Source organism: Balaenoptera ricei, chromosome 20, assembly GCF_028023285.1.
Source record: "Balaenoptera ricei isolate mBalRic1 chromosome 20, mBalRic1.hap2, whole genome shotgun sequence".
Classification (NCBI taxonomy): Eukaryota; Metazoa; Chordata; class Mammalia; order Artiodactyla; family Balaenopteridae; genus Balaenoptera; species Balaenoptera ricei.
This window is the reverse complement of record NC_082658.1, coordinates 63,793,743-63,820,763: the sequence shown is the minus strand read 5'-3', so window position 1 is coordinate 63,820,763 and position 27,021 is coordinate 63,793,743. Positions and strand designations below refer to the sequence as shown.

The 27,021-nt window shown below is 49.9% G+C and overlaps 1 protein-coding gene across 1 annotated transcript; it reads right to left on the bottom strand.

Annotated features, from left to right (window-relative positions):
- Window positions 1-213: 213 nt before the first annotated feature.
- TNFRSF13B (TNF receptor superfamily member 13B) lies at window positions 214-26,633 on the bottom strand. The gene is made up of 5 exons (XM_059907753.1): window positions 26,573-26,633; window positions 9,652-9,789; window positions 6,875-7,120; window positions 745-930; window positions 214-434 (listed from the first exon to the last, which is right to left on the bottom strand). Exons 1-5 carry the CDS (start codon window positions 26,631-26,633, stop codon window positions 214-216), a joined length of 852 nt encoding a protein of 283 aa, XP_059763736.1.
- Window positions 26,634-27,021: the final 388 nt, after the last annotated feature.

Here is a 27,021-nt window from a genome sequence, read left to right as displayed (position 1 = left end):
GGGTCAATACGGTGGCCCTGGCCCTTCCGCCGGCTGTTCCTCCACTCCCCTCCCCCTTCTCTGTCTTTTCCCCTTGCTCTCTTCCTCTCTCCCCAGTCTCCCCCACCATCAATTCTCTGCCTCTCACTGTCTCCTCCTCCTCTGCTCATGCCTGCTCACGGCCCCATCCCCATTTCTCTCCCCCATCACCATTCCCCCCCAGCCCCCCCAGGTTCATGTGGCCAGGCCTCCTTCTTGGGCGGGCGTGCACACGACCTCGATGCCGCAGAGGCCGCCGTTCGGGGCGCGCACGCAGGGCTGTCCAGCTGCGCTCTGGCTGTGGCGCGCCCACCTCCCAGCACGCTCGGGCGCCCTGCACTCCGCAAAGCAGAAGCTGCACGTCTCCGTTGGCTCTGGCGTTGCCCCTGCAGCGCTGCCCGCTTCCATCCAGTGATCTGCTGAGGGGGAGAGGGCGTTGGCCTCGGCCTGGACCCCTCCTCGCCCGCCCTGCACCCCCAGGGGACCCCCTCCAGTTTTAGCCGCCCTGTCCTGGCAAGCGGGGCAAGCGCCGGGGCCCAACACCCGCCCTTCCTCAGGGCCCTGTCTCTTCTTGCCTTGATGCTTGACCCAATTTCACCAAGACAGATAGGAAACCGTAGGAACTGGCGCCAGGCCGCTCCCAGGGAGAACCGGCAACCGCTCTCCGCTTAGAAGCAGGGGCAGAGCCAGGACGGAGGGACGTCCAGGACCCCACTGCGTGCTCACCCTTGGAGGACTTGGCCTGCGTCCGACATGGCCCGGGGGGTGGCTGGCAGGAGACCTGGTCCCCCCTCCTCTTGAGGAAGCAGGCCACGGCCAGCAGGAAGCAGCAGATGATGGCGCAGAGGCAGAGCCCCAGCGTGCTGTAGACCAGGGCCAGCTGGTCGGCACTCAGCTTTAGCCCTGGGGGGGCTGCAAGACAGTGGGGGACCCAGAGTCAGGAGGGGCCCCTCCCTGAAGCGTCCCCTCCTCCGGCCAGCAGCCCCTCGTCCTGCTCGCTCGCTTCCTCCTCGTGAGGCCCAGACAAGCCATGCGGTCACCCCCACGCCCCCTCGGAGGGCCGGGAGACCCGGAGCTGGACGCCCTTTGCCGTCTCTCTCGCTGTGGGGTGTAGCTTGGGACAGTACCAGAGGTGGACGGGTGAGCGGGTGGGCAGTTGTCCAGGGAGGATGTCTGATCAGGGAGCATGTGCTTTGAGAGAGACGGTGGTGTTGCTCCCGAGCCTGGGGGGCAGATGTAAACCAGGGGGGCCTGGGGAGATGGGGCGCTGGCCCCTCTCCTCTCAGGGCCCTGAGCCAAAGCCCTGCCCTCGAAACCTGTCCCGGGCCCTGGGATCGGGCGCCCCCAGCCCGGGCGGAAGGGCTGCTGGCCGCCTGCTGCACTTGCTGCACGCAGTGCTTTCTCTAGTGTGTCCCTGACCCTCGTGCTTCTGTGGAGGAGGGTCTCTCGCCCCTTCTGGAGGTTGAGGTGTAGTCCACGTACAGCCAGGCTCACGGCCGTGAAGGTGGTGGTGGGGGGGGTTAGTGTGTTCTCAGGCTTGAGCAGCTGCTGCCTCTGCACCTGGGGTGTGTCCAGCACCACATGGCGCCCCCCGTCCCCCCAGGCCCCGAGCACCACCACGCTGTCTCTGTCACCTGTTCTGGACACTTCATACCAGTGGAATTGTGCAGCACGGGACCTTCACGTCCGGCCTCTCCGTGTGTTTCCAAGGCTCAGGCGTGTGGCCACGTGTGTTGGGTCTGAGTAACGTTCCGCTGCGTGGGTGCACCGCATCGTGTGTGTTTGTCCACGAGGAGCATTTCGGTGGTTTCCACCCTTCGGCGGCTGTGAAGGCTTGTGTGCAGGTTTCCGTGTGCACGTGTGTGTGCAGCTCTCGTGGACACGTCCCACGAGCGCAGTTGCCGGGTCAGGTGGCGCCTCTGTGCTGAGCTGCTTGAGGATCCTGCAGGCTGTTCCCGCTGTGGCCACGCCATCTTACAGACTGTTTTTCAGATGAGAAAACTGAGCCTCACATCCGGGCGCAATTGCAGAGCTGCACCTGCGGGCAGGTGTGATGGGCCCCGTGCCAAGGCTGTAGGCCAGCCACGCATAGAGGACGAGGGCGGACACCGTCCCTCTTCGTTACGCACGCTCCTCAGAGTCAGAGGCTTATGAAGTGACAGCTGGCTGGTGCCACCCTGACGTTCACAGAGCTCTGGGTGGGCTGTTGGCGCCACCCCGGGCCGGCGACATCCGTGTGTCCCAGCTCCCGGGCCCCCATCTGCTCACCGGTTCCTGCGCGTCCCTGGGATAAAATAAAACCATCGTCCTGGCCGGATTAGCGGGGGAGAGGCTGGCAGCCTTCACACGGGAGGTGGAATTGCCAGCTACCAGACGCTGCTAAGTACACAGTGAACTGCCGGGTGGATTTGAGACCAAACATCTGCATATTTCAGGTGTTTTCAGCTGAATTCTAACACAGACTACCTCGAGGCTGGCTGCTGGCATTCAGAGATGGTCCTTGATTCCTGCCCTTCAAGTCGGGCTGGGCCGGGCCCCCCTGCACCCAGCAGTACGCAGTAGAGGGGACGCAGGGCCTGGCCTGTGCCATGAGGAGGCCTGGCAGCCTCTGCTCTGCTCTCCCGGGCGCCCTGAGCCACCACGCGAGGAGGGTGATTTGGGGCTTCCTGAGGGAAATGGAACCAGTTCCTGCCCGGTGACTCGCTCCTAGAACATGCTTCGCAAAGGCCCTGGATCCAGAGGAGAGGTGCAGTTAAAACTGCGAAAGATGTCACCTTCCACCTCTGTCCCAGGCTGGCGACACAGGCACATCTGGGTGGGGTGGTCTCCTCTGAGGGCCACGTGCAACCACCTGCCAACATGGACACGCCGTTTCCAGTCTTGTGGACTCACCACCTTCACCTCTAGGCACGTGGATGCAGGCATTTGCTGGGCTTTGTTTACAGTGAGAGCTGGAGACCAGCTACGTCGTGGGTCCTGAGATGGGTTGAACCTCAGGAGGAGGAAGTGAAAAGGGAGAGAGAGGTGGGCGCTTGGGATTCTGCCTGGTGTGAAATATGCTTAGACAGGAGCGTGTGGGAACCGACAATCCCAGACTGCAGCAGGCGTTGCTCCTGGGGAGAGACTGTCCCCAAACCTCGCTTTTTAATACCTTCTTTCTTCCGTCACGATCCGTGTGTGTCGTCCTTTCCAAACGGGAATGGCGGGGAGCACACTGGCTGCCTGACTTGTTAAAGCCGAGTCCGAGGCTGGCCAGGTCGGGGGACGGGGTCCCCAGCCACCGCTCTGCTTCCTCTGTTCAGTCGCCAGCCGTTCAGGTCTGCAAGCTCGGTCGCTGCCTTCTGTCGGCCCTCAGTGACCTGGCCCCGGAGCGGAGCGGCCTTGCCCAGTGCCTCTGTGTCTGCTGACCCCGGTGGGTGCGGGGGCTTCAGTCGGGAAAGTATGTGAACTCTGTCCTTGCCTGAGAGCCAGGCCTGCGGCGCAGTTTTGAGCACCGCCACCAGGGGGCTCCGCAGATGGTTTATTTCCAAGCGGGTTTTCCATTAGATTTGTTCCGTGCTTGTACTGTTTTCAGAGTCAATCTCGCCTAGAAACAGGATTTCCCCGACTGCTGCTGCTGCTGGGCTGGAGCTCGGGCTGGCCAGGCGGGCAGTGCTGTGACCTGTCCTGAGGGGCCTTGGTGTAGCCGAGACAGGATAGGTTTTGAGCCTGGGCCCTGCGGCCACCCCTGCTCACGGTCAGGCCTGCCTCCTGGTGAAATGGGGCAGACGCTCCGGCCTCCGCGCTGTTGGTAGCAGCTGGACCCAGTGGAACGTTCCGCCAGCATCCCCATGGCCCCAGCCCAGCGAGCAGGCAGGTCAGGGGAGGGTTGAGGTGGGCTCCCGAGGCTTTCTGCCCCCCTTCCCTGGCCTCATCCCTGGGGATGAAGAGGGGGCCTGGGGCAGCCGGCACGGTGACATCTCTTGCAGCCGTCAGGGGCGTGTGTGGGGGGCGTGTGTGGGGAGAAAACACTCCACACCCTGAGATAAAAAGCCAGAGACAAGACCAACCCCCAGGCCGCCATGCAGGATGTGCTCCCAAGGCGGGTATCACCCTCCCACGGGGGGCCTGGTAACCTGCACGTGGGACCTTATGACCTGATTTGGGGAAAAAGCCTTTGCAGATGTAATCAAGTTAAGGATCTGGAGCCAAGGCCCAGGGTCGCTGAGGCCCCGTGAGAGCCCTGTGAGGGGGGTGCCGGGCTGACTGTCCCCGGTGGGGACAAGGAGATACAGAGTCTGGAGACGTCCCAGGTCAGCCGTGCTCACGCCACCCAGAGCTCTGAACCTGGGACCCAGGAGGCCCTTGAATAGGGCCTGGGGGCTCCGTGGGCTCGGATAAGAAAAGCAAACCTTAATTTTCACTAAAACTTAGCCTTTGCTCCCCTGTTTGTAGCAGTCGCAGCCCCAGTGATACTAGCAGTGGCTGTACCCTGTCCACAGAGAATCCGTGTGTTTCCGCTCCCAGCCCCTCCCAGCACCTGCACATGCTGTGCCCTCTGCCTGGAACACCTTTCTCCCCGCCGTCTCTTAGATGTATGCTTTCCTTTTAAATGAGCAGTTACTTCGTGCTGATCCTGACACGCAGCGCAGCAACCCCGTGAAGGCAGATGATCTCAGTCTTACGGAAACAACCTCAGAGAGGTTAAGTGACTTGCTCAAGGTCACACAGTTGGTGGGAGATGGAACCAGGGGTCTGGCCCCCAGTCTGCCTTGAAGGCCTCTCCTCGGGGAAACCTTCCTCGCCCCATCGCACCCTGGCTGGGGGATGTCGTCGCCACGCACTGAGGTTACTCAATCATTTGTCTTGTCTCTCCCGTCAGACTGTGACTTCCGTGGGGTCAGCGACAGGGTCTGCCTGACTCTTGCACCCGCCCCCCAGGCACAGCTGAGCCCTCCACAGTTACCGTCAAATGAAGGAACGGCCATTCCGAGAGACGTGGAGGGGCCGAGGTGGGGGCTGGCAGGGCGGGGAGTGAGTGGGGGGGACAGGGCAGCCCCGCTGCCACGGGCAGTGTCCTGCACGCCCTGCCCTTGACACCCAGGGTGTGGGCCCGGCACTTCCTGTTCACAGGCCTCACCACACCCAGCTCTCGCCCCACCTGCACGCCCGGGTGTCAGGACACAGCGGGACACACACGTAAGCCCCAGACCTCCAGAGGGACGCGGGGCAGGGGCAGGTACGGCGAGGCGTCACCCAGCCCCCGAGGCTGGGGAGGCCACACCCTGGAATGACTGGGACAGCGGCTGCTGCACGTCAGACGTGGACACACTGACCCCACTGGCTCCTGGAATGTCTGTCCACACTTCCTGGGGGATTCGTACCTGGAGGGTCCACCCCAGGGGACCCTCTGGGGAGGGGGCTTGGCTGGTGGTCACAGGCAGGAAGGGCTAACGGTGTCACGCTGGCAACAGGTCCCCCTAAGTGGGCGACGGTGCCACAGAACACTGTTCTGGGGTTTGGCTCTTGCAGAGCGGACAAACTTTGGAACCCGCAGGCCGGGCCCGAGTCCCTGCTCAGCTGTGCACTGACTCTCCAGGTTTTGAGACTCAGTTTCTCTGTCTGTAAAGGGGAATCTGTGGCATCGGAGGTGGACGGGGTTCTGGGTTTGGCTGGAGGAGTCAAATACATCACTGACTGCAGGGCAGGCGGGGGGGGGGGTCAGCAGCCCCCCCTTGTGGTTCCGTTCGTCACCGCCTCCCCCCGTATCCACGCCCTCTGTGTGTGGATCTGCACTTGCTCTCACGAGAGGCTGTGCTGGATAAAAACCGGCCACAAACCCCCCACAGCTACAAATCCTTCGCCTCTCCTCCACGAGAGTGGGGTCTGTCTCCCCCGCCTTGAATCTGGCTGGCTTTGCATCTGGAGGGATAAGATGCAGCACATGATGGGTGCCAGCTCTTGGCTGAGAGGTTCAGAGGCCCGTGTGTCACCTCTGATGTTCCTGCCCACCCGCTGGTCCCAGGGGAGGACGAGAGACTCAGGAGCAGAGCCCCTCCAGCTGACTCCAGCCAAGCCCTACGCCATGAGGAATAACATGCCATGGAATCTGGGGGCTGTTTGTTACATGGCAGCAGCTTACTGACAGGAGAGCAGAACAGAGTAAGAGACAACAGTCTAACCGAGAAGAACCAGGCTGGGCATTTCGTTATCAGGACACACGAAGCCTGTTCTCATGGAAGTGATGTCATGAGGAAAGTCACAGAAAAGGAGGAAAACCAGCCAGTGCCTGGCAGACCAAGAGCACCATAAATATCAAGTGTTTACGGGTCCACATCCCCACCCAAGCCCTGTCCTTTCTGACACCACAGAGCAGAGTAGCTGAGCCAAGAGGTGTTTTCTGGGAGGATTAATTAAGTCATTTCCAGTGCTCGGCACTTAGTAGGTGCCCAGTTCAAGGGACCCCTCTCACATATCTAAGGAGGCCCATCTCCACTGTGAGCTCTTTTGGTAGTACTTTTCCTTCTCATTCTTGGGAAGTCTCCGTTGCCTCTAAATGGATTGGGGGTCTTGCTCACAGGTTAGCTGTGCTGTCCACTCGCTGCCCTGTGTTCTAAGAATTCATTCAGCCACAGTTATGAGACTCTCAACTGTCAGGTCTTTTTTCTTCTTTTGCTTCCTTCTTGCCCACAGATTTCTGTAAACTTTGCCTAATTTTTTTTTTCTATCCTGTGATGATCCCCCCACCCCCCTGGTTTCTGGCCATTTGCCTGCACTGGACTTCCTGCTTTGCAGCTTCTCCTTATTGAGGCCTGGTGCCTGCCTTCCACCCACTCTGACCCTTGGACACCGCGCAGGCCAACCTTAGGTGGCTTACCTGGACCCACATCCGAGCCTCTGTGCTCTGATCCCTGGTACCTCCCTAGGTTGTCTGCTCGGGTCAAGGCCTCTCCGGTCCGCTGTCTCCTGACCTCTGGTGGGAGGTTCACTTGACTCCTGAACTTGTTCTCACAGAAGTGTGTGCATTGCTTGGGGTGACGTCCACAGATGGAGGCACAGCTGATACAGTCCCCCAGGAGCTGGTCATAGTACCTGCCTTGCTCTTTGCGGCAGCTGAGTGACTCTGGGAGACAGAGATGCGTGATGCTGCTGGGTGACAGACACAGGCAGGAACTGGGGGTCTGGCCTCAAAGGGTATCAAAGTTAAAAAAAAATCCTAGTCCAGTCCCCCAAAAGCAATTCCAGGGTAATCCAAGTCCTCTTCCAGTATGCAAATGTAAGACTATACGTTGTCCTCTAAGTACTGTTTTAGCTGCATCACACACATTTTGACATGCAGTATTTTTTCTATACCTAGTTTAGAATGTTCTTATTTTTCACTATCATTTCTTCTTTGATCTATATATTACTTAAAAGAGCATTTCTTAGTACTAACTGTATAAGGGTTTTCTAGTTATCTTTTAAGTTATTACGTTGTCACATAACTTCTTTACTTGGGTTTTTCACACCTCATAAGGGAGAAATGTATTTCATATAAACATAAGGAATGGAGAACAAAGCCAGAATCTGCCTTAGCAAGTTGGGGAAGGGGACTGGAAGGAAGATGAGAAAGCTCAAATTAATAGTGTTTTTTCTGTCTTAATAATAAATGAGAATTTCAGGAGCTTAATCAGGCATCAGTGCCAAGGGGCAGAAGCCAAGCAAACTGAAGCCCATTCACACTTAATGGAGAGAGCAGTTTTGAGTGCCATACAGAAACCTACACTTTCACAGGGCAGGTTTCCCTTGTCTCTAAGATTCAGTCATATGAAAATGTGACTCGTATGCAGGTTTTCAGGGCGCATTTTGGAGGCAGCACAAGACAGAGGCCAAGAACCCAGACCTTGAAGCCACGCGGGCTTGGGGAAGCTCTGGTCCGCCACTTCACGTGGTGGGCTTGGCCCCTCCGTACCTCAGTCTCCTGTTTTCCAGGAGAGGAATAATTATAACAATGGTGATTTCTTACGATTGTTACGAGGATTTGAAGTCCCCAGCACAGTGCCTGACACATAATGAATAATGCTCAAGGTTTAAATAGAATATTCACTTGTGCTTCTTTGCGATGCAAACACGCCAACACTTACATCCTTTTCAGAGTAGAAGACAAAACCAGGAAGGCATGCGTTTGGGACCTCAGGGAAGACTCGGGAGATCCTGTCAGGACCAATGACCACCCCTTGCCCTTACCCTGCTGTGGCCCTGGACCCTCCTGACCCTGACACTCACGAGGTGGAGTTAGCCTGATGGCAGCCGTGTCCCCGGGCTTGCCGTGACCTCCTCTCCTCCTTGGGAACCCCCATGTGGCTGTGCAAGTGACAGCTCCGCAGACCACCAGCCCTCACTGCCTGACCTCACAACCTCCCCTCTGGGCCTCGATATTCCCTGTTGTATTTTCCCGCCTCCGTGCCTTTGTCCATGCTGGTCCCTCCTCCAGGGGTGCCGTTCCCCCTCATCTGACTTCTGCATCTGTGGGCTCTTAACAATCCATCTCAGGTGGCGCTTCCTACCAGAAAACTTCCTTGCTCCCCAACCCATCAGCCGGACGTGGTCTCTCCCAACTGTGGCGTTTTATGGTAGTTCACCTTTTTACCATGAAGTGGAGTCATTTCTTCCACTAGCTAATAACCTCCTTGAAGGGTCTGTCAGATTCCTCTTTCCAGTGGTTTGTGGGTCAACACAGTGAATGTCCACCTCATTAATGGATAGTGGCTCAGAGCCACGGTGTTGCAGACTCAGAAAGTTGTTTAAACCCTAACTCTTCCACTACTGTGCTGTGTGATCTTGGGCAAGTCACTCAGCCTCTCTGAGCCCCACTCAGCCAGTTTTTATGAAGCACTTACTATGTGTCAGGCACTGTGCTAGGCTTAAGAAAGGAATTGAGCTCTCAATCGGGTGGTTGAGACACATGAACACACAGGAAAGAACGTGTGGTACAAGCTGTGATAAGTTCCATCAGGGAAAGAACAAGTTACGAAAAAGCAAGCAAAAGACACTTTTCAAGACAATTAGAGAAAACTGGATATGGCCTGAGTGCAGGTGATATTAAGGAATTATTGCTGGGGGGTGATAAAATATTGAGGTTATATTTTAAAGGCCCTTATGTGTTAGGGATTCGTGATCCAGTATTTACAGGTAAAATGATAACGAGTTCTTGGATTGGCTTTAAAATACACAAGTAAAAAAATTGGGGACTGAAAAGGTGGAATTTCTAAAGCTGCTGATGGGTAGACAGGTTTATCATGCTGTCCTCTCTCTCTGTCCTAATTTCTATAATAAAAAGCTTCAGAAGAAAGAGCAGAGAATGATGAAGGAGGGCCCACTTTCCATCCGGCAGTCAGAGAGGACCTCTTGATTTGGGGCTGAGACCTGAAGGTCGGGTAGGAGGGAGCCCAGGGGAGAAGGTGGGGAAATGCATCCCTGTGCAAAGGCCCTGAGGCAGGAAGGAACAGAGCATGCTTGGGAAGCTGCAAGGAGGGTAGGAGGGTGGGAAGGTAGAAGGTGCCACACAGTCCGTCTCCCGTCTCCCTCCACCCCTCCTCAGGCCCCGAGTGCAGGCCAGGGGGACCTCCGGGGGCAGGAGGGGCCTCCAGCCCAGGCTCGGGCCCCAGGACTCACTGCAGAAGGCTGCACAGGTGCGTGGGCTCTGATTGCTGCAGATGGTTTTGCAGGAGACACAGGTGTTCAGCAGCGGGTCCCAGTACTGCTCTTCGGGGCAGGGCTTCATGGCCACCCCCAGCCGCAGGCCCTGTGGGGCTGAGAGGCAGGGAACGTGAGGGCAGCTGGCACCACTGGAGGCCGGAGCCCAGGCGGCCTCTCCCGCTCACGTTCCCTAGGGGGAAACAGACAAAGTTGGTTTCTGCCCCAGTTGTACTTGCTGGGCAACCCGGGGCCGACACCCTGAGCCTCAGTTTCCCGTCTGGGGCACGGCAGTTCTGAGGCCCCTCTGGCATCAGCGGAGCCCTGCTCGGCCCTGTTCTCTGCCCTCATGAACGTGCACACGCCTCCTGCCACGGGATCTTTGCACGTGCTGGTCCCTTAGCACCCCATGCTCGTCCTGCTCCATGACTGGTCATTTCCTCCTGATCCCTCAGATCTCTGTTGCAACTTCGTTTCTTCAGGGAAGTCCTTCTGACACCCTCCCACCCGGGATTGGGACTTGCCCCTTCTTCTGCACTCCGATGTGCTCTTGTCACTGTTGTCACTTGACTTTCGTGATGCGGTTATTTGATACTGTCTCCCCACTAGGAGCATCACGCAGGCATAGATGCTAATTGTTTTGTTTGCTGCTGGGTCCTCAGAACCTAGATAGTGCCCAGGACATAGTAGGTGCTCATTAAATGAATGAATTAGAAAAGCAGACCTAGCTAGTGCCTAGCAAACAGCAAGCACTCAGTAAATGTCCGTTTCCTTCCCTTGCTCTTTTGCTGAGATGTGAGACACACACAATGGCAAATCTCAAGAATACAGCTTGACAAATCTTTCCACGTGTACACACCTGTGTCACGACCACCACGTCAAGGTGGTGAACATTTCTTGCACCCTGATGACTCCCATGGGCCCCTCGCACCCAACATCCACTCCCAGAGGTAACTTCTGTTCTGAGTTTGAACGCCACAGGGCCATAGGCTGCTGGTACTGCCTGTTCTTGAACTTTCATGTCTGGATTCTTTGGCTCTGCAAGGCATCTGGGACTCATTCCAGATGGTTGTGTGTTGCTGAGTCTTCTGTAATTTTCTGCCTAATTTCATGGCATTTTCCTCCCCAACGACTTCTTTTAAACATTTTTTGAGGCACTTGTTTATTCTTTGATGGAAGTCCACTGAGGAAAGACCAGCGGCTCCCACTCGACCCGGCAGCTTAACCACCTGGGTTTATCCTCCTTCCCTCTTGAAACCAAACTGAAAGGGCAGGAAAAGATAGTTGTCCTCAAAGATGGAAGAAGTGACTGTGGCAGGGGACAGGTGTTAGCCACGTTTTGGAAGATGGAAGGCAGAAGGCCTGGGGCGACAGGCTTCAGCTGAAGATCTCTCTCGGTCGAAGCTCGCGGGGAGGAAGCGGGATTGAGTCACCGAATGCTGGGAACCTCCTGGAACTGGGGCACTAGGGCCTCTGACCGTGGGGGATGGGAGGGCAGAGCAGTGAAATAGGGTTGGATGGAGACTTTCATAAAGAGGGCTTGACCCCAGGCAGGTGACGGCCCCTCACCCACCTGAGCAGGAGGTTGGGGTCTCCTCAGACACAGCTGAGGAGGGGTGGCAGTGAGGTCCACTCTTCCCCCAGCCATACCTCAGGAGCGCCGTGGCCAGGTTTGTAAAAGGTGTGTCCTCCCACATCCTGCAACTGGCAGGAAACCAGCAGACCCTGCTCTGGAAAAACTGACCCAAAGGAAAAGCCCTGGAGGCACTGACTGGGAGAGTCTTTCAAGAAAATGACCACGCTGCTGCCTGACCACTAGAGCAAAGCTTCTGTGTGAAAACCCTGTCCGTTTACCCAGAACTTCCAATCAGCCATTAGTGCCTCAATGTGAACTGTGAACCACAGCCAAGGGTCACCTGATATTGGAGCACCACCTCTGCATGAAGGAGACCTTGGACGATGCAAGCAGAAGAAATCCACCCGGTGCCAATAGAGACAATGCAGGGAACAGAAGAAAACTACAAGATGACAACAAGACATCCTTAGAAAGAGAAGAGAACTTTCACATCCACGAGAAAGAATGGTGTACTAATTTTTTTTTTTTTTTCCCGGCTTGTGGGATCTTAGTTCCCCAACCAGGGATCAAACCTGGGCCCTCAGCAGTGAAAGTGTGGAATCTCAGTCACTGGACTGCCAGGGAATTCTCAGTGATGTGCTACTTTTAAAGAATTGTATGCATAGAACAAATAAGAATGACTAGAAATTTTAAAATATAATAGACAGAATAAAAACATCTGTCGAAGGGTTATAAGATGTAATTGAAGAAATATCCCAGAAAATCGGAAAAGATATGAAAAATACGGAATTCTATCAGGAGGTCCGGAGGTTGACTGATGGGAGTTCCAGAGAAAACAGATTTGAAAGACAGCCTCCAGATTCAAAGAGCCAGTCAGGTGTCCTGCACAATATATTCTCTCAAACCAAGACCCACCATCGTGAAATTCAGGAGCAACAGAGACTTGGAGGAGATTCTAAAGCCTCCTTGAGAACAAGCAGGTCACCTACAGGGAGGGCTCTGTGAGTTAGGAACTCTGTGGACGTTTCAAATCAAAGCGGGGGCGTGAGAGCAATGCCAGGGAAGATGGCCAGGAGGAAGCCCCAGCGACCTGCTTCTCCCCTAACGGCCATCAAGCTGGCAGCCTCGGCCCCAGCGACCTGCTTCTCCCCTAACGGCCATCAAGCTGGCAGCCTCGGCTGAAGTAACGATATTGGCGCTCTGGGGTTGTCCACGGGACAGTCGGGCAAAGAGGCTGGTAGATTTGGGGAGTTTGGTGCCTTTCAGCCTGTCGTGGGTTGGTGGCTGCTCATGTCCCTGGGGCAACTTGCCGGGACCTGGATGGGCTGTAAGGACCTTGTCCTCTGAATGTTGGGATTGTGGGTTCTAATCGCTGGTTGCCGCTTTTGATCACTGAGGAGCCAACACAGAGGGTGGTGGTCATTGTTTCAGCCTCCCTGGGCTGAAGTGGCTCCTAGGGGATTGACAGAGATCTACTGCCCCCCATTTGGGGAGTCACACATTTAGGGAAATCTTTTGTCAGGTCGCTGGCTGACTGCAGAGACGAAGGAACAGAAACTTTGGTGACCACACACAAGGAATACATACTTCGCAAAAATAGTTTGGAAGAGTCACAAACAGACTCCAGCTCTCAGCAGCAAAAAATTCAGCAATCCCGGAGGAGTGAGAGAGTTAAATTTCCAGACTTACCACAATGTAATGCTCAAAATGTTCAGTTCTCAGAAAACTTACAAAACATACAGAGAAACAGGAAAATATGGCACATTCACAGAAAAATAGAATTTGACAGAAACCATCCCTGAGGAAGCCTAGACATTGGAAATATTAGTCAAAGATGTTAAATCAACTGTCTTAAATATGTTCCATGAGCTACAGGAAACCACAGACAAAGAACTAAAGGAGATCAGGAAAATGATGTAAGAACAAAATGAGGATATGAATAAAGAGATAAGAGGTTGTAAAAAAAGGAACCAAAACTTGGAAGCAACCCAGATGCCCTTTAGTAGGTGAACTGATAAATAAACTGTGGCATCCAGACAATGGAATTTATTCAGCACTAAAAAGAAATGAGCTCTCAAACCATGAAAAGACGTGGAGAGATCTTAAATGCATGTGACTGAGAAAAGCCATGCTAAAAAGGCTCCACGCTGTATCATCCCAGCTCTGTGACATTCTGGAAACAGAAGAAAGATCAGTGGTTGTCAGGGGTTATGGGGGAGGGAGAGATAAAGGTGGAGCACAGGGGATTATACAGAGCAGTGAAACTGTTCTGTATGATACTGTCATGGTGGATGCAAGTCATTCATTATACATTTGTCAAATCCCGTGGAAAGTACAACACTGAGAGTGAACCCCAGTGTAAACTATGGAGTTTGGACAATAATGATGTATTAATATAGTTACTCAATTGTAGTGGATGTGCCACTTTAGTGCAGGATATTGATAGTGAGGGAGGCTGTGCATGTTTGGGGACAGGGGGTATATGGGAATTCTCTGTAATTTCCATTCCATTTTTCTGTGAACCTCAAACCACTCTAAATAATCTATTAAAAAATGGAAACAAACTGAAATTCTGGAATTGCGAAGTCCAGTAACTGAAATGAAAAGACTCCCTAGAGGGGTTCAGTAGCAGATCTGAGCAGCCAGAAGGAAACGATCAGTGAACGTGGAGATAAGACTATTGAAATTATTTAGAATAGGAAGCAGAAATTAAAAAGAATGAGAAAAAATAAACAGAACCTGAGGGACTCGTGGGAGCTCATCAAATGTAACACTGTATGCATATAGGAATTTCAAAGAGAAGAGAGAGAGAAAATATTTGAAGAAATAATGGCTGGAGACTTCCCAAATCTTAGGAAAGACATGAATATACATGTCTGAGAATGTCAGTGAACAAGCAGGATAAACTCAAAGACGCCCACATTGAGACACACTGTAATAAAATTGTGGAAACCCAAAGCGGAGAGAATTGTGAAATCAGCAGCAAAGAAACAATTGTCGTATACAGGGGATCCTCAATAAAATTAATAGCTGGTTTCTCCTCAGAAATCATGGAGGCTAGAAGTGAGCTGTTACATTTAAAGTCCAAAAAGGAAAAAAAAAAAACTATCAACCAAGAATTGCATATCTGGCAGAGCTATCTTTCAGGAATGAAGGAGAAGTTAAGACATTTCCAGATAAGCAAAAGCTGAGAGAGTTTGTTACCAGTAGACCTGTCCTACAAGAAATGCTAAAGGGAGTCGTCCTTCATGCTGAAATGAAAGTGCACTAGACAGTAACTTGAAGTCATAAGAAAAAATAAGGAGCATTGGTAAAGGTAATCTATGACAATATCAATATCAATAGGAAGGGACAGAGATATAGAACAGTGTGCACTACTGAAACTAAGTATTATTGAAACTCAGTTGTTAGAGGTTTAAAACATTAATTGTAATCCTCAGGGTAATCACTTAGAAAAAATAACTAAAAACATACAGAAACTGAAAGAAAAAAGGAATAAAAAAGGCACACTACAAGTAATCAACTAAATACAAAAGAAAAGTCAGTAGTGGAGGAACTGAGGAACAGAAAACATAAGACATACAGAAAACACATAGATAAATGACAGAAGTAACTCCTTTTTCAGTAATCATATTACTGTAAATGGACTAAACTCTGCTATTACAAAAGGCAGAGACTGGGAGATTGGATTAAAAAAACAGTATTCATCTATATCTTGTTTACAAGAGATTTACTTTAGATGAAAGGACACAAGAGCTTGAAAGTAAAACAATGGACAAATATCGTCCATGCAAATAATAACCAAAAGAGAGCTGAGGTGTCTATATTATTATAAGACAAAGTAGTTTAATCAAAAGAGGTTACAAGAGACAAAGACAAGATATATTGATTAAAAGTTTTATACAGGGGCTTCCCTGGTGGCGCAGTGGTTAAGAATCTGCCTGCTAATGCAGGGGACACGGGTTCGAACCCTGGTCTGGGAAGATCCCACATGCCGTGGAGCGACTAGGCCCGTGAGCCACAACTACTGAGCCTGCGCGTCTGGAGCCTGTGCTCCACAACAAGAGACTCCGCGATAGTGAGAGGCCCGCGCACCGCGATGAAGAGTGGCCCCCGCTCGCCGCAACTGGAGAAAGCACTCGCACAGAAACAAAGACCCAACACAGCCAAAAATAAATAAATATATTTTAAAAAAAAAGTTTGATACAGCAAGAAGATTTAACAATTATAAACACGTGTGTGACAACAGAGTGTAAACATATGAAACAAAAGTTGACGGAATTGAAGGGAGAAATAGACAGTTCTATGACAATATTTGGATATTTCGATGCCCCACTTTCAGTAGTGGGTAGGAGAACCGGACAAAAGATCAGTGAGGACAAGATGACTTGAGCAACTCTGTAAAGCAACCATATAACAGACACACGCAACACTGTACTCAGCGACGCAGACTACACATTCTTCTAAAGCGTCCCTGGAACATACTCCTGGACAGACTATATATCAGGTCACAAAACAAGTCTTAATAGGTTCTAAAAGGTTAAAGTAATTCAAAGAATCTTTTCTGATCAAAGTGGAATGAAACTAAAAGCCAATAACAGAAGGAAAATTGGGAAGTTCACAAATATGTGGAACTTCAACAACACACTTTTTCTTTTTTTTTTTTAAATTTATTTGGCTGTGCCGGGTCTTCGTTGCAGCACACTGGATCTTCGTTGCAGCATGCAGGATGTAGTTCCCAGACCAGGGATTGAACCCGGCCCCCTTGCATTGGGAGCAAAGAGTCCTAACTGCTAGACCACCAGGGAATTCCCCCCAACACACTCTTAACCAATGGGTCAAAGAAGAAATCACAAGAGATGTTAGAAAATATCTTGAGATAAATGAATATGAAAACACAACGTACCAAAAGTTATGGGATACAGTGAATGTAATGCTAAGAGGGAAATTTATAGGTATAAATGGGTACACTAAAGAAGAATTTCTCAGATCTTAACCTATCTGTATACCATGAGGAACTAGAAAAAGAAAAGCAAACTAAACCCAAAGCAAGCATAAGGAAAGATTAGAGCGGAGATAAAGAAAAAAGAGAATAGAAAAGCTGTAATAGAAAAGCTGTAAGTCAGCTGGAAAAAGCTGACTTCCCTGGTGGTCCAGTGGTTAAGAGTCCGCCTTCCAATGCAGGGGACACAGGTTCAGTCCCTGGTTGGGGAACTAAGATCCCACATGCCATGGGGCAACTAAGCCTGCGTGCCACAACTACTGGGCCTGCACACTCCGGAGCCCGCATACCGCAACAAAGAGCCCACGTGCTGTGGCCAAGATCCTGCATGCCGCAACTAAGACCTGATGCAGCCAAATAAATAAAGATAGAAAGAATTGATTAAAATAATAATAAATTAAAAAGAAAAACTATAATAGAGAAAATTAACAAAGCCTAAAGTTGGGTTTTTGAATAGATTTACAAAACTGACAAACCCTTAGCTGGATTGACTAAGGAAAAGAGACAAAACTCATATTACTAAAATCAGAAATGAAAGTGGGGCATTGGTACATATTTTATCGATTATAAGAGAGTACTGTGAACAATTGTGCACCAACAAATCAGGTAATCTAAATAAATGGACAATTCCTGGAAACATACAATCTACAAAAACTGATACATGAAGAAAGAATATCTGAATAGACCTATAACAGGTAAAGAGATTGAATCAGTAATAAGAAACCTCCCAACAAAAAGCCCAGGACCAGGGCTTCCCTGGAGGCGCAGTGGTTAAGAATCCACCTGCAATGCAGGGGACGTGGGTTTGAGCCCTGGTCTGGGAAGATCCCACATGCTGTGGAGCAACTAAGCCCGTGCGCCACAACTACTGAGCCTGCACTCTAGAGCCCGTGAGCCACAACTACTGAGCCTGTGTGCCACAACTACTGAAGCTCACGTGCCTAGAGCCCACGCTCCGCGACGAGAAGCCACGGCGATGAGAAGCCCACACACCACAATGAAGAGTAGCCTCCGCTCTCCACAACTAGAGAAAGCCTGCACACAGCAATGAAGACCCAACACCGCCAAAAATAAATAAAGTTTTTTTTTTTAAAAAAAGAATGTGATCATTAAAAAAAAAAAAAAAGCTCAGGACCAGATGGCTTCACTGGTGAATTCTACCAAACATTTAAAGAAGAATTAAAGCTAATCCTTCTCAGACTCTTTCAAAAACGTTGAGGAGGGAGCACTTCCTAACTCATTCTGTGAGGTCAGCATTACACTGATGTTGAAGCCTAATAAAGACATCATAAGAAAAGAAAATTTCAGACCAATATGCCCTGTGAATATAGATGTGAAAATTCTCAACAAAATATTAGCCAATCAAATCCAACAGCATATTAAAAGGATTATACATTATAACCAAGTGGGATTCATTTCCAGAATGCAATAATAGTTCAACACATGAAAATCAATAGATGTAATACACTACAAGAATGAAGGAAAAAACTACATGATCATTTTGAGGCAGAAAAAGCATTTAACAAAATTCAGCACCTTTTCATGATAAAAAATTTCAGTAAAGTAGGAATAGAAGACAACCTCCTCTACATGATTACAACCATGTATGAAAAACCCACAGTTGACATCACACTCAGTGGTGAAAGACTGAAAACTTCTCTCCTATGACTAGTAACAAAACAAGAATGCCCACTCTTACTACTTCAATTCAACATAGTACTGGAAGAACAGTTAGGCAAGAAAAAAAAAAAAATGTATTCAAATTGGAGAGGAGAAAGTAAAATTATCTGTTCATAGGTGACATGATCTTATATGTAAAATCTCTAAAAATTTCACACACTAAAAACTGTTAAAAATTCAGCAAAGTTGCAGATACAAAAGCAACACAAAAAATCAGTTGCATTTTTCATATACTTGCAATGAACTATCCTAAAAGGAAATTAAGAAAACAAATCCATATTCAGAGACATAAAAATGAATAAAATACTTAGGAATGAATTTAACCAAGGTGGTGAAAGAAGTATACCCTGAAAACTACAAAACACTGCTGAAATTAGAGAAGATCTAAATAAAAGACATCCCGTGTTCATGGATTGAAAGACAATGTTAAGATGTCAATACCACTGAAAGTGATCTACAGTTTCAATACAATCCCTAACAAAATCCCAGTGACTTTTTTACACAAATAGAAAAATCCGTCTTAAAAATTCATTTGACCCTGAACAGTCAAAACAATCTTGAAGAAGAAGAACAAAGTTGGAGGACTCATACTTTCTGATTTCAAAACTTACTACAAAGCTAAAGTAAACAGTGTGATAATGGAATAAAGACAGATACTCAGACCAGTGGAATAGAATAGAACCCAGAAATAAGCTCTCCATCTATGGTCAGTTGATTTTCAACAGATGGAGGAGGGGGGAAAGCAGGAAGGGTCCATCTCAGTCAAGAGGGGAAGATAGAAATTCTCAGAATGATGGTGAAGGGAGTCCCTGGGACATGGCCTGGAGGCCAAGGGGGGAGCCCTATCTCGACTAAAATAAGAGAAAAGCGGGAGGAACATCTCCAGTGGAAACAGGGAACCGTATATAAGCGAGTCTGCTTGACCAGTTGACAGGCTGGATCTGCCCCAGATCTGTGGGTGAGTTACTGAGACATGCAGAGAAAACCAAGGAGTTTCAACTCCAGGGAGGTCACATGGCTCAGCTGTGAACAAAATTTACATCGTCATGTTGAGGTGAACAACAATCAGGGAATAACTCTGACTTTGTGTCTACAATAGTCACTCACTTGTGAGAGGGGACACCCCTAGACCACTGTCTGTGAACAGGGCAATGACAGGACTTATAAGACAGGAAGGAAGGAGGGAGAAAAACTGCAGAGGGTTTTGCATTTGGGGCAAATGGATTAGCTGGCAGCAAAGAGGGTGGTCTCTCCTTGAGCACCTGGTGGGCTAGGGGGTCCGAGAGAGTTTCAGCAGTTTCAACATTCTGGGTGACAGATGAGAGAATTACAGTGACCGTTTACAGTCTCTCTTTTATGAATTGGGAAGGAGGAGGAGGAGGAGGGGGAGAAGGAGGAAGAGAGAAAGGTGAGGATGACCGTTTCTTCCCATTGTAATTTCTGCCTCCTGTTGACTCATTCTGAAAACCGATTTCCCATGGTTCAGTGACAGAATGTGTGTGAGCGCAGCCGTGCCTGTGGAGGACGGCACAGCTCTGAGTCACCAGCCAGCCAGCTTGGGAAAGGCTGGCAGCACAGCCTCGGGTTTTCTTTTCTGTAAACGGGAACTGTGGGTGCTCCTTTGCAGAGGAGGTTTCCTCGAGGACGTGCGCATGACACGCATGGAACTGGCCCGAGGTGCGGTTGCCGAGTGGTAGTTATTTGGATAAAGTGGTTTAAAATATAATGGATTAATTATAATCATTTCATAATCAGCAAATCCACACTCCAGGCCTGGGAACTGCCCCCAAAACCTCAGCTTGTGGCTGAAGCATTATAACTTCCCAAAGACGCTTGTCCCTGTACGCTGCCGTGTCACCTGACCTCTCCTCTGAGATGTCTCAGGTGTGCCTTCCTGGATGGCCATGTGGCCTGAGCACCTTCTACCTGGTGATGTTTCTTATTTTGTAATTTGACATCTGAGGGTGTAGCCGTCTACCTCCTTACACTGTCTCATTCATCTCTGAACCCAGTGCTTCTGTAATACGAGGCACACAGTAGGTCCTCGGCCAATGCTCACAAATAACCAAATACTTTATAGAGAGCTGTCCTCAGTGAAGACATGGGGAGTAGAAAGCAACCCTCGTTCTTGCGCTGTGTTGACGCTGTGTAATGTCTGAGTTTTGTTCTGCCCCCTCCCCTGCCTGCATCTCCTCCCTTCAAGTAGGACTCAGGGCAGAGGTGTCCTGAGGTTGGGGGGTGGGGTGGGCAGAGCAGAAATCCTGGCTTTTGCTTTCAGAACTTAGAGGAAAGGATTCTTGGCACAAAATGATTGGGCCAGAAAACAGCACAGAAAATAATTTCCCCTGGATTGAAGAAACAGCCCAAAGATTTAAGTGTGAAAGAGAATAAAATCTTAAAAACTTCTAGAGAAGAAACCGTTCGATAATTTCTTTATAACCTTGGAGTATGAAAGGCCTTTCTAATTATGACCCCAAATCCAAACTCTATAAAATAGAAAATAAATAAAATAGACTACACAAAACAAACAAACAACTTCTGCATGGCAAAAAAGCAGCTTAAGGAGGAAAGTCCAAAGACAAATGAAAAACGGGAACAAAACATTTGCAACTCGTATCTAAAGAGTAAGCAGAGGGGCTTCCCTGGTGGCGCAGTGGTTAAGAATCCGCCTGCCAATGCAGGGGACATGGGTTTGAGCCCTGGTCTGAGAAGATCCCACATGCCGCGGAGCAACTAAGCCCGTGTGCCACAACTACTGAGCCCGTGCACCTAGAGCCCGTGAGCCACAACTACTGAGCCCACGTGCCACAACTACTGAAGCCCGCACGCCTAGAGCCCATGCTCCGCAACAAGAGAGGCCACTGCAATGAGAAGCCTGCGCACCTGCCATGAAGAGTAGCCCCCGCTCGCCACAACTAGTGAAAGCCCACGTGCAGCAACAAAGACCCAATACAGCCATAAATCAATCAATCAATCAATCAATCAATCAAAAGGAGAAACACACATATGACAAAAGAGTAAGCAGAAAGGAAAAGGCCAAGCCACCCTACAGAAAATTGGGCAAAGGTAATGAACAGACAGTTCACAGACAGGGATGAACAGCATAAATTTGCCTGGTCTCATTCCTAAGAGACAAGCAAATTTGAATTACGCTGAGACCATCTTCCCCCTAATAGATTGCTAAAAATCCAGAAGTTTAATAACACCTCCTGTTGGCAAAGGTCACAAGGAGAGTGGCACTCATTCGCTCTGGAAGGAGAGGAATAGGGATAACCCTCACGGGGGGAGATTGGGCAACATTAGTCAAAATGACTGATGTTTTTACCTGCTGATACAGTGATTAAACTCTGGAATTTATTTCAGAGTGCAAAATGATAAATTCATTGCAGCAATGTTTGTAATAGCAGAAGATTGGAAGTAGCACAAATGTCCCTCAGGAGGGGATTGCCTGAGTAAATTATATACACTGGACTATTACGCAGCTATAGAAAAGGGGTGAGGAAGCTCTCTGTATGTTGCTTTAGAAAGAACTCCGAGATATATTAAGTGGAAAAACAAACACAAGGAGCTTCCCTGGTGGCACAGTGGTTAAGACTCCGTGCTCCCAATGCAGGGGGCCCAGGTTCGATCCCTGGTCAGGGAACTAGATCCCACATGCATGCCGCAACTAAGAGTTCGCATGCCACAACTAAGGAGCCCGCCTGCCGCAACTAAGACCTGGCGCAACCAAATAAATAATTTTATTTAAATAATAAAAAAATAAAAACAAGGTCCATAACAGCGTGGCTCATAGTCTCCCTTCCTTTCTTTCTTTCTGCAAAAAGGGAGAAAGTTCTAATCTAGATTTATAGGTATTAGTATATACATAAAGAAACACTGTAAGGAAACATAAGAAACCAAAAACAGTGTTTTAAATAAAATACTGCAGAATAAATTGAACAAAAGAAGTACAAAACTTGTACATTGAACACTACAAAACATTCCTGAAAGAAGACCTAAATAAATGGAAAAATATTCCATATTCATGGATGGAAAGACTTAATATTGTTAAGATAACAGTGCTCCCCAAATAATTCTACAGATTCAATGCAATCCCAATCAAATTCCCAGCTGGCTTTTCTGCAAAATTTGAAAAGCTGATCCTAAAATCATATGGAAATGCAAGAGACCCAGAAGAGCCGAAGCACTCTTGAAAGAGAACAAAGTTGTAGGACTCACACTTCCCAATTTCAAAACTTACTACAAACCAACAGTAAATAAGACAGTGTAGTACTGGCATAAGGACAGACATGGGTCAGTAGAGTAGAATTTAGAGTCAAAAACTAAAGCCTAACATTTATGGTCAATTGATTTTCAACAAAGATACCAAGAAGATTCAACAGGAAAAAGGATAGTCTTTTCAACAAATGGTGCTGAGACAACTGGGTAAGCCACCTTCAAAAGAATGAATGTAGGGCTTCCCTGGTGGCACAGTGGTTGAGAGTCTGCCTGCCGATGCAGGGGACACGGGTTCGAGCCCTGGTCTGGGAAGATCCCACATGCCGCGGAGCAACTGGGCCCGTGAGCCACAACTACTGAGCCTGCGCGTCTGGAGCCTGTGCTCCGCAACAAGAGAGGCCGCGATAGTGAGAGGCCCGCGCACCGCGATGAAGAGTGGCCCCCCGCTTGCCGCAACTGGAAAAAGCCCTCGCACAGAAATGAAGACCCAACACAGCCAAAAATAAATAAATAAATAAATAAATTTATTTAAAAAAAAAAGAATGAATGTGGACCCCAAACTCACACCATACACAGAAAGTAATTCACAGTGGGTCATAGACCTAAATGTAACTAGACAGCTTTTAGAAGAAAACAGGAGTAAATCTTCATGATTTGGGGTTAGGCAGTGAGACCAAATGCACAAATGATTAAAAAGAAGCTTGAGAGACTGGACTTCATAAAAATTTTAAACTTTTGTGTTTCACAGAACACCATCAAGAAAATAAAATGATATTCCACAGACCTGGAGGAAATATTTCCAAATCATATATCTGATAAGGGATTTGTATCCAGAATATATAAAGAAGCTTTACAACTGAATAATGAAAAGACAAATAACCCAGTTTAAAAATGGGTTAGGGAGTTAAAGAGACATTTTTCCAAAAAGCTATCTGAATGGCTAATAAGCACACAGAAAGATGCTCAACATCGTTTGTTGTAAGGGAAACTCAGAACCACACTGAGATACCTGCTGGGACAGCTGTAATGAACGAATGGATAACAACAAGTGTTGTCGAGGATGAGGAGGAACTGGAACCCTCCTGTGTTAATCGGGATTATAAAAACGGCGCAGCCGCTTTGGAAAGCAGTCTGGCAGCTCCTCAGAACATTAAACACAGAGTTACCATATGGCCCAGCAATTCCACTCCTAAGAGAAATGAAAACATGTCCACCCAATACTTGTACATGAATATTCACAGCAGCATTGTTCATAACAGCCAAAAAGTAGAAACAACCCAAATGTCCATCAACTGATGAATGGATAAGTAAAATGTGGTCCATCCGGACAACGGAATGTTATTTGGCCACAAAAAGGTATGAAGTACTGACACCCTACCACATGGATGCACCTCAAAAACATGCTAATGGAAGAAGCCAGTCATCAGACAGCACATTCCGTTTTTATAAGATGTCCAAAGTAGGCGAATCTATAGAGACAGAAAGTAGGTCAGTGCTAGCCTAGGGCTGGGGGTGGGGAGGGATGAGGAGTGACAGGGGTTCTTTTTGGGGTGATGATAATGTTCTAAAATTAGATTATAGTGATGGTTGCACAGCTCTTAAACAGGTGAACTTGGTGGCACGTAAAGCATCTGAACAGAGCTGTTTATTCTAGAGGGGGCAGGAAAGCTGGGCGGACAGAGGACCAGGAGGAAAGGAAGGCTGTGTTATGTACCTTTTTATACTTACTGGGCTTCCAGCCTGTGACTACCATCTATTCACAAAGCAAACTTATAAAGCGAGAGGCTTGGGAATTCCCTGGCGGTCCAGTGGTTAGGGCTCGGTGCTTTCACTGCCGGGGCCCCGAGTCGATCCCTGGTCGTGGAACTAAGATCCCACAAGCCACATGGCACAGCCAAAAAATGTATATAAATAAATAAATAAAAGCAAGAGGACCTAAATTAGGAGATTGGGATTGGCAGATACACACTACTATACATAAAATAAACAACAAGCTCCTACTGTGGAGCACGGGGATCTATATCCAATCTCCTGTGATAAACCGTCATGGAAAAGAATATGAAAAGAATATATAGGTGTAGAACTGAATCACTTTACACCAGAGACTAACACAACATTGTGAATCAACTATACTTCAATTAAAAGAAAATAAGCAGGGCTTCCCTGGTGGCTCAGTGGTGAAGAATCCGCCTGCCAATGCAGGGGACACGGGTTCGAGCCCTGGCCTGGGAAGATCCCACATGCTGCAGAGCAACTAAGCCCGTGAGCCACAACTACTGAGCCCACGAGCCACAAGTACTGAGCCCATGTGCTACAACTACTGAGCCAGCATACCTAGAGCCTGTGCTCCGCAACAAGAGAAGCCACCGCAATGAGAAGCCCGCGCACCGCAACGAAGAGTAGCCCCTGCTCACCGCAACTAGAGAAAGCCCGCGTGCAGCAACAAAGACCCAACGCAGCCATAAATAAATAAATAAATAAATAAATAAATAAATAAATTTATTTATTTATTTATTAAAAAAAAGAAAGAAAATAAGCAGAGGCCCACACAAAACTGAAGAGACCCCTGAGCCTTCTCCCATTTGGGGAGAGGAGGGTGGAAGCTGCCACCACCCCACCCACAGGGAAGCGATGGCCAGTGGACGGCAGGTTGGATCGGACGAGGGCAGCCTAGGAAGCCTCAAAGACCCATTCCTGGTCAGAGGGCACCGAGCCACTGGACCTGACGGGGACACAGAGCCCGCTTGGCCAGATGGCAGACACCCAGCTGGCCGGATGTCTGCGCTCTCCCTGCCCACCCCTCCTCCAACACCACCGGAACCTCCATAAAGTCCCAGAACCATCATCCAGCCCCAAAGAAGGGCAGGAAAAGCCCCAAATTGACACTGGCCAGCAGAACAGAAGCCGCGTTGACCGCGGGAAGAAGGGGAGAGCTCTCCCAGGCCTGGGTCTGTGGATTCACGGCCTGGGCTCTCCTGCACCCCAGCTGTCTGCTCGTCTCCCTCACATGCCTGGCTTTGCAGGCGCTGGACCAAGAAAGGCCTCTGTGGTCAAATTAGTTTGAAAAACGTTGGGCTAAAGAAAGCCAAAGTTTTGTTTTGTTGTTTTTAACTGCAGCTCTTCTCAGCGCCTTTGCTTGTGGCTCTTCAGGAGGGGCTCAGGCAGGTTCAAAGCCCTTCTGTGTTTTTCTCAGGGACTTCTTGTCGGGGAGAGCCTCTCCTTCATTTTACGACAGAGGAAATGGAGCCCAGAGAGGTGAAGGGGCTCGGGGCTCCTCCAAGGTCACACAGCGAGTCGGCGGACAAGGGGAGGCAGGCCCGACTCTGCTGCTCCTGGCAGCCTCCGTCAGTGCCAGGTCCCAGTTCTGACAGGTTCCCGACTCGTGGGCCTGGGCCTGGGCGGTTCCATCCTGTGCCAAGGTGACCTCTTGTGCCTTCCTGGTCCAACTCTCAGAAATCTTATACATCCGAGCCCTTAGCTGGGAACACATCTGGGGAGGTGGCTGCTTGACACAAAGGATTCCCGTCCAAAGGATTCGCAGAAGAGATGCGCTCCCTGCCCGGCGAGTGGGGGACAGAGCAGCCGTGGCCCCTCCAACCCGGCCGTGCGTCCTGTCTACACAGTGGGGGGCCTGGACCCTTCCACCTGCTTTAGCACCCACGCTTCCAGATTTGGGCCTTCGAACAAACCTTCAAAACCTGCCCTGATAAAAATTCTATAGGATAAATGATCCGGTTTCTTTGATAAAAAAAAAAAAACAGCAAGGGAAAACATGAGACAGTGGGAATGTTCTAGATTAAAACATATAACCAAAACGATGGTGTTTGGATCCTGATTTGAACAAATCAGCTGGAAAAGGCATTGACAAGACGGTCGGGGAAGTCTGAACATGGACGCTTTGGTGACACTAAGGAATCATTCTTTGTAGAAGTCGTCATGGCATGAGAGTTTTCTGGGGTTTTGTTTTTTAAGGAGTTTTTGTTTTTAAGGGAGAAATACAGAGGTATTTACAGATCAAAAACGCGCTGTTTGGACTTGTCTCTAAAGTGATCCAGCGGGGCATGGGTAATCCTGGAAGTGTGGACGCGGGTCGACGTCTGCAGGAGGGCCCGTTAAACACTCCTGATATTTAAAAAACGTCCTGGCCCATCTGGCTGTGGGTCCTGGGGCCAGCCTGGGGTGGGAGTGAGAGGGACTTCCTGCCTGTGAGGCTGACCCTCCAAGCTTGCGGCTGCTCTCCGGAAAGCAAGGCCAGACCCCCAGGGCCCCAGACCCAGGGCTCTCCACGTGCACGGGCGCGGGAGGCCCCGGGGCAGCTCGAGCTTGCCCGTCTACCGTGGGCACCGCTTCCCCTGCATCCCTGATGCCACGCAGAGCCCCAGGCAGAGCCCCCCGCGCCCACCCCCACTTCCCCGGCTACTCACATGGCTCCTCCTGGCCCACCCGGCTCCGGCCACCTCGCCTGCTCCGGCCCAGGCCACTCATTACTCAGGACGTTTATTATTAGCCCAGATTTGATTAGTGCCTGGGCTGCACTTCCTGGGTTTCCCCCCCACCGGTAGGATGTAAATCAGCGGCTCCCCTCCCTCCGCGCCTGCGCCCTCTGTCTCAGGGGCTGAGGGGTGTGGGCCCAGCCTGATGCTCCAGGAGCCCCCCGGACGCTGTCTGCTGAGCCCCCAGGGTGCGCTGCCCACTCACACACACCAGGCTGCAGCCAGGGTGACCCAGCCTCCAGGCATTGCTCAGGGCCCTTCCCTCTTCCTCAACAACCCTTTCCTATTTCATTGCCCCGTCAGCTCCTCTCCTTCCTTCTTCAGGCGCCACTGAGGTGTCAGTTTCTCTGGGAAGCCATTCCTGACCGCCCGAGGCCAGG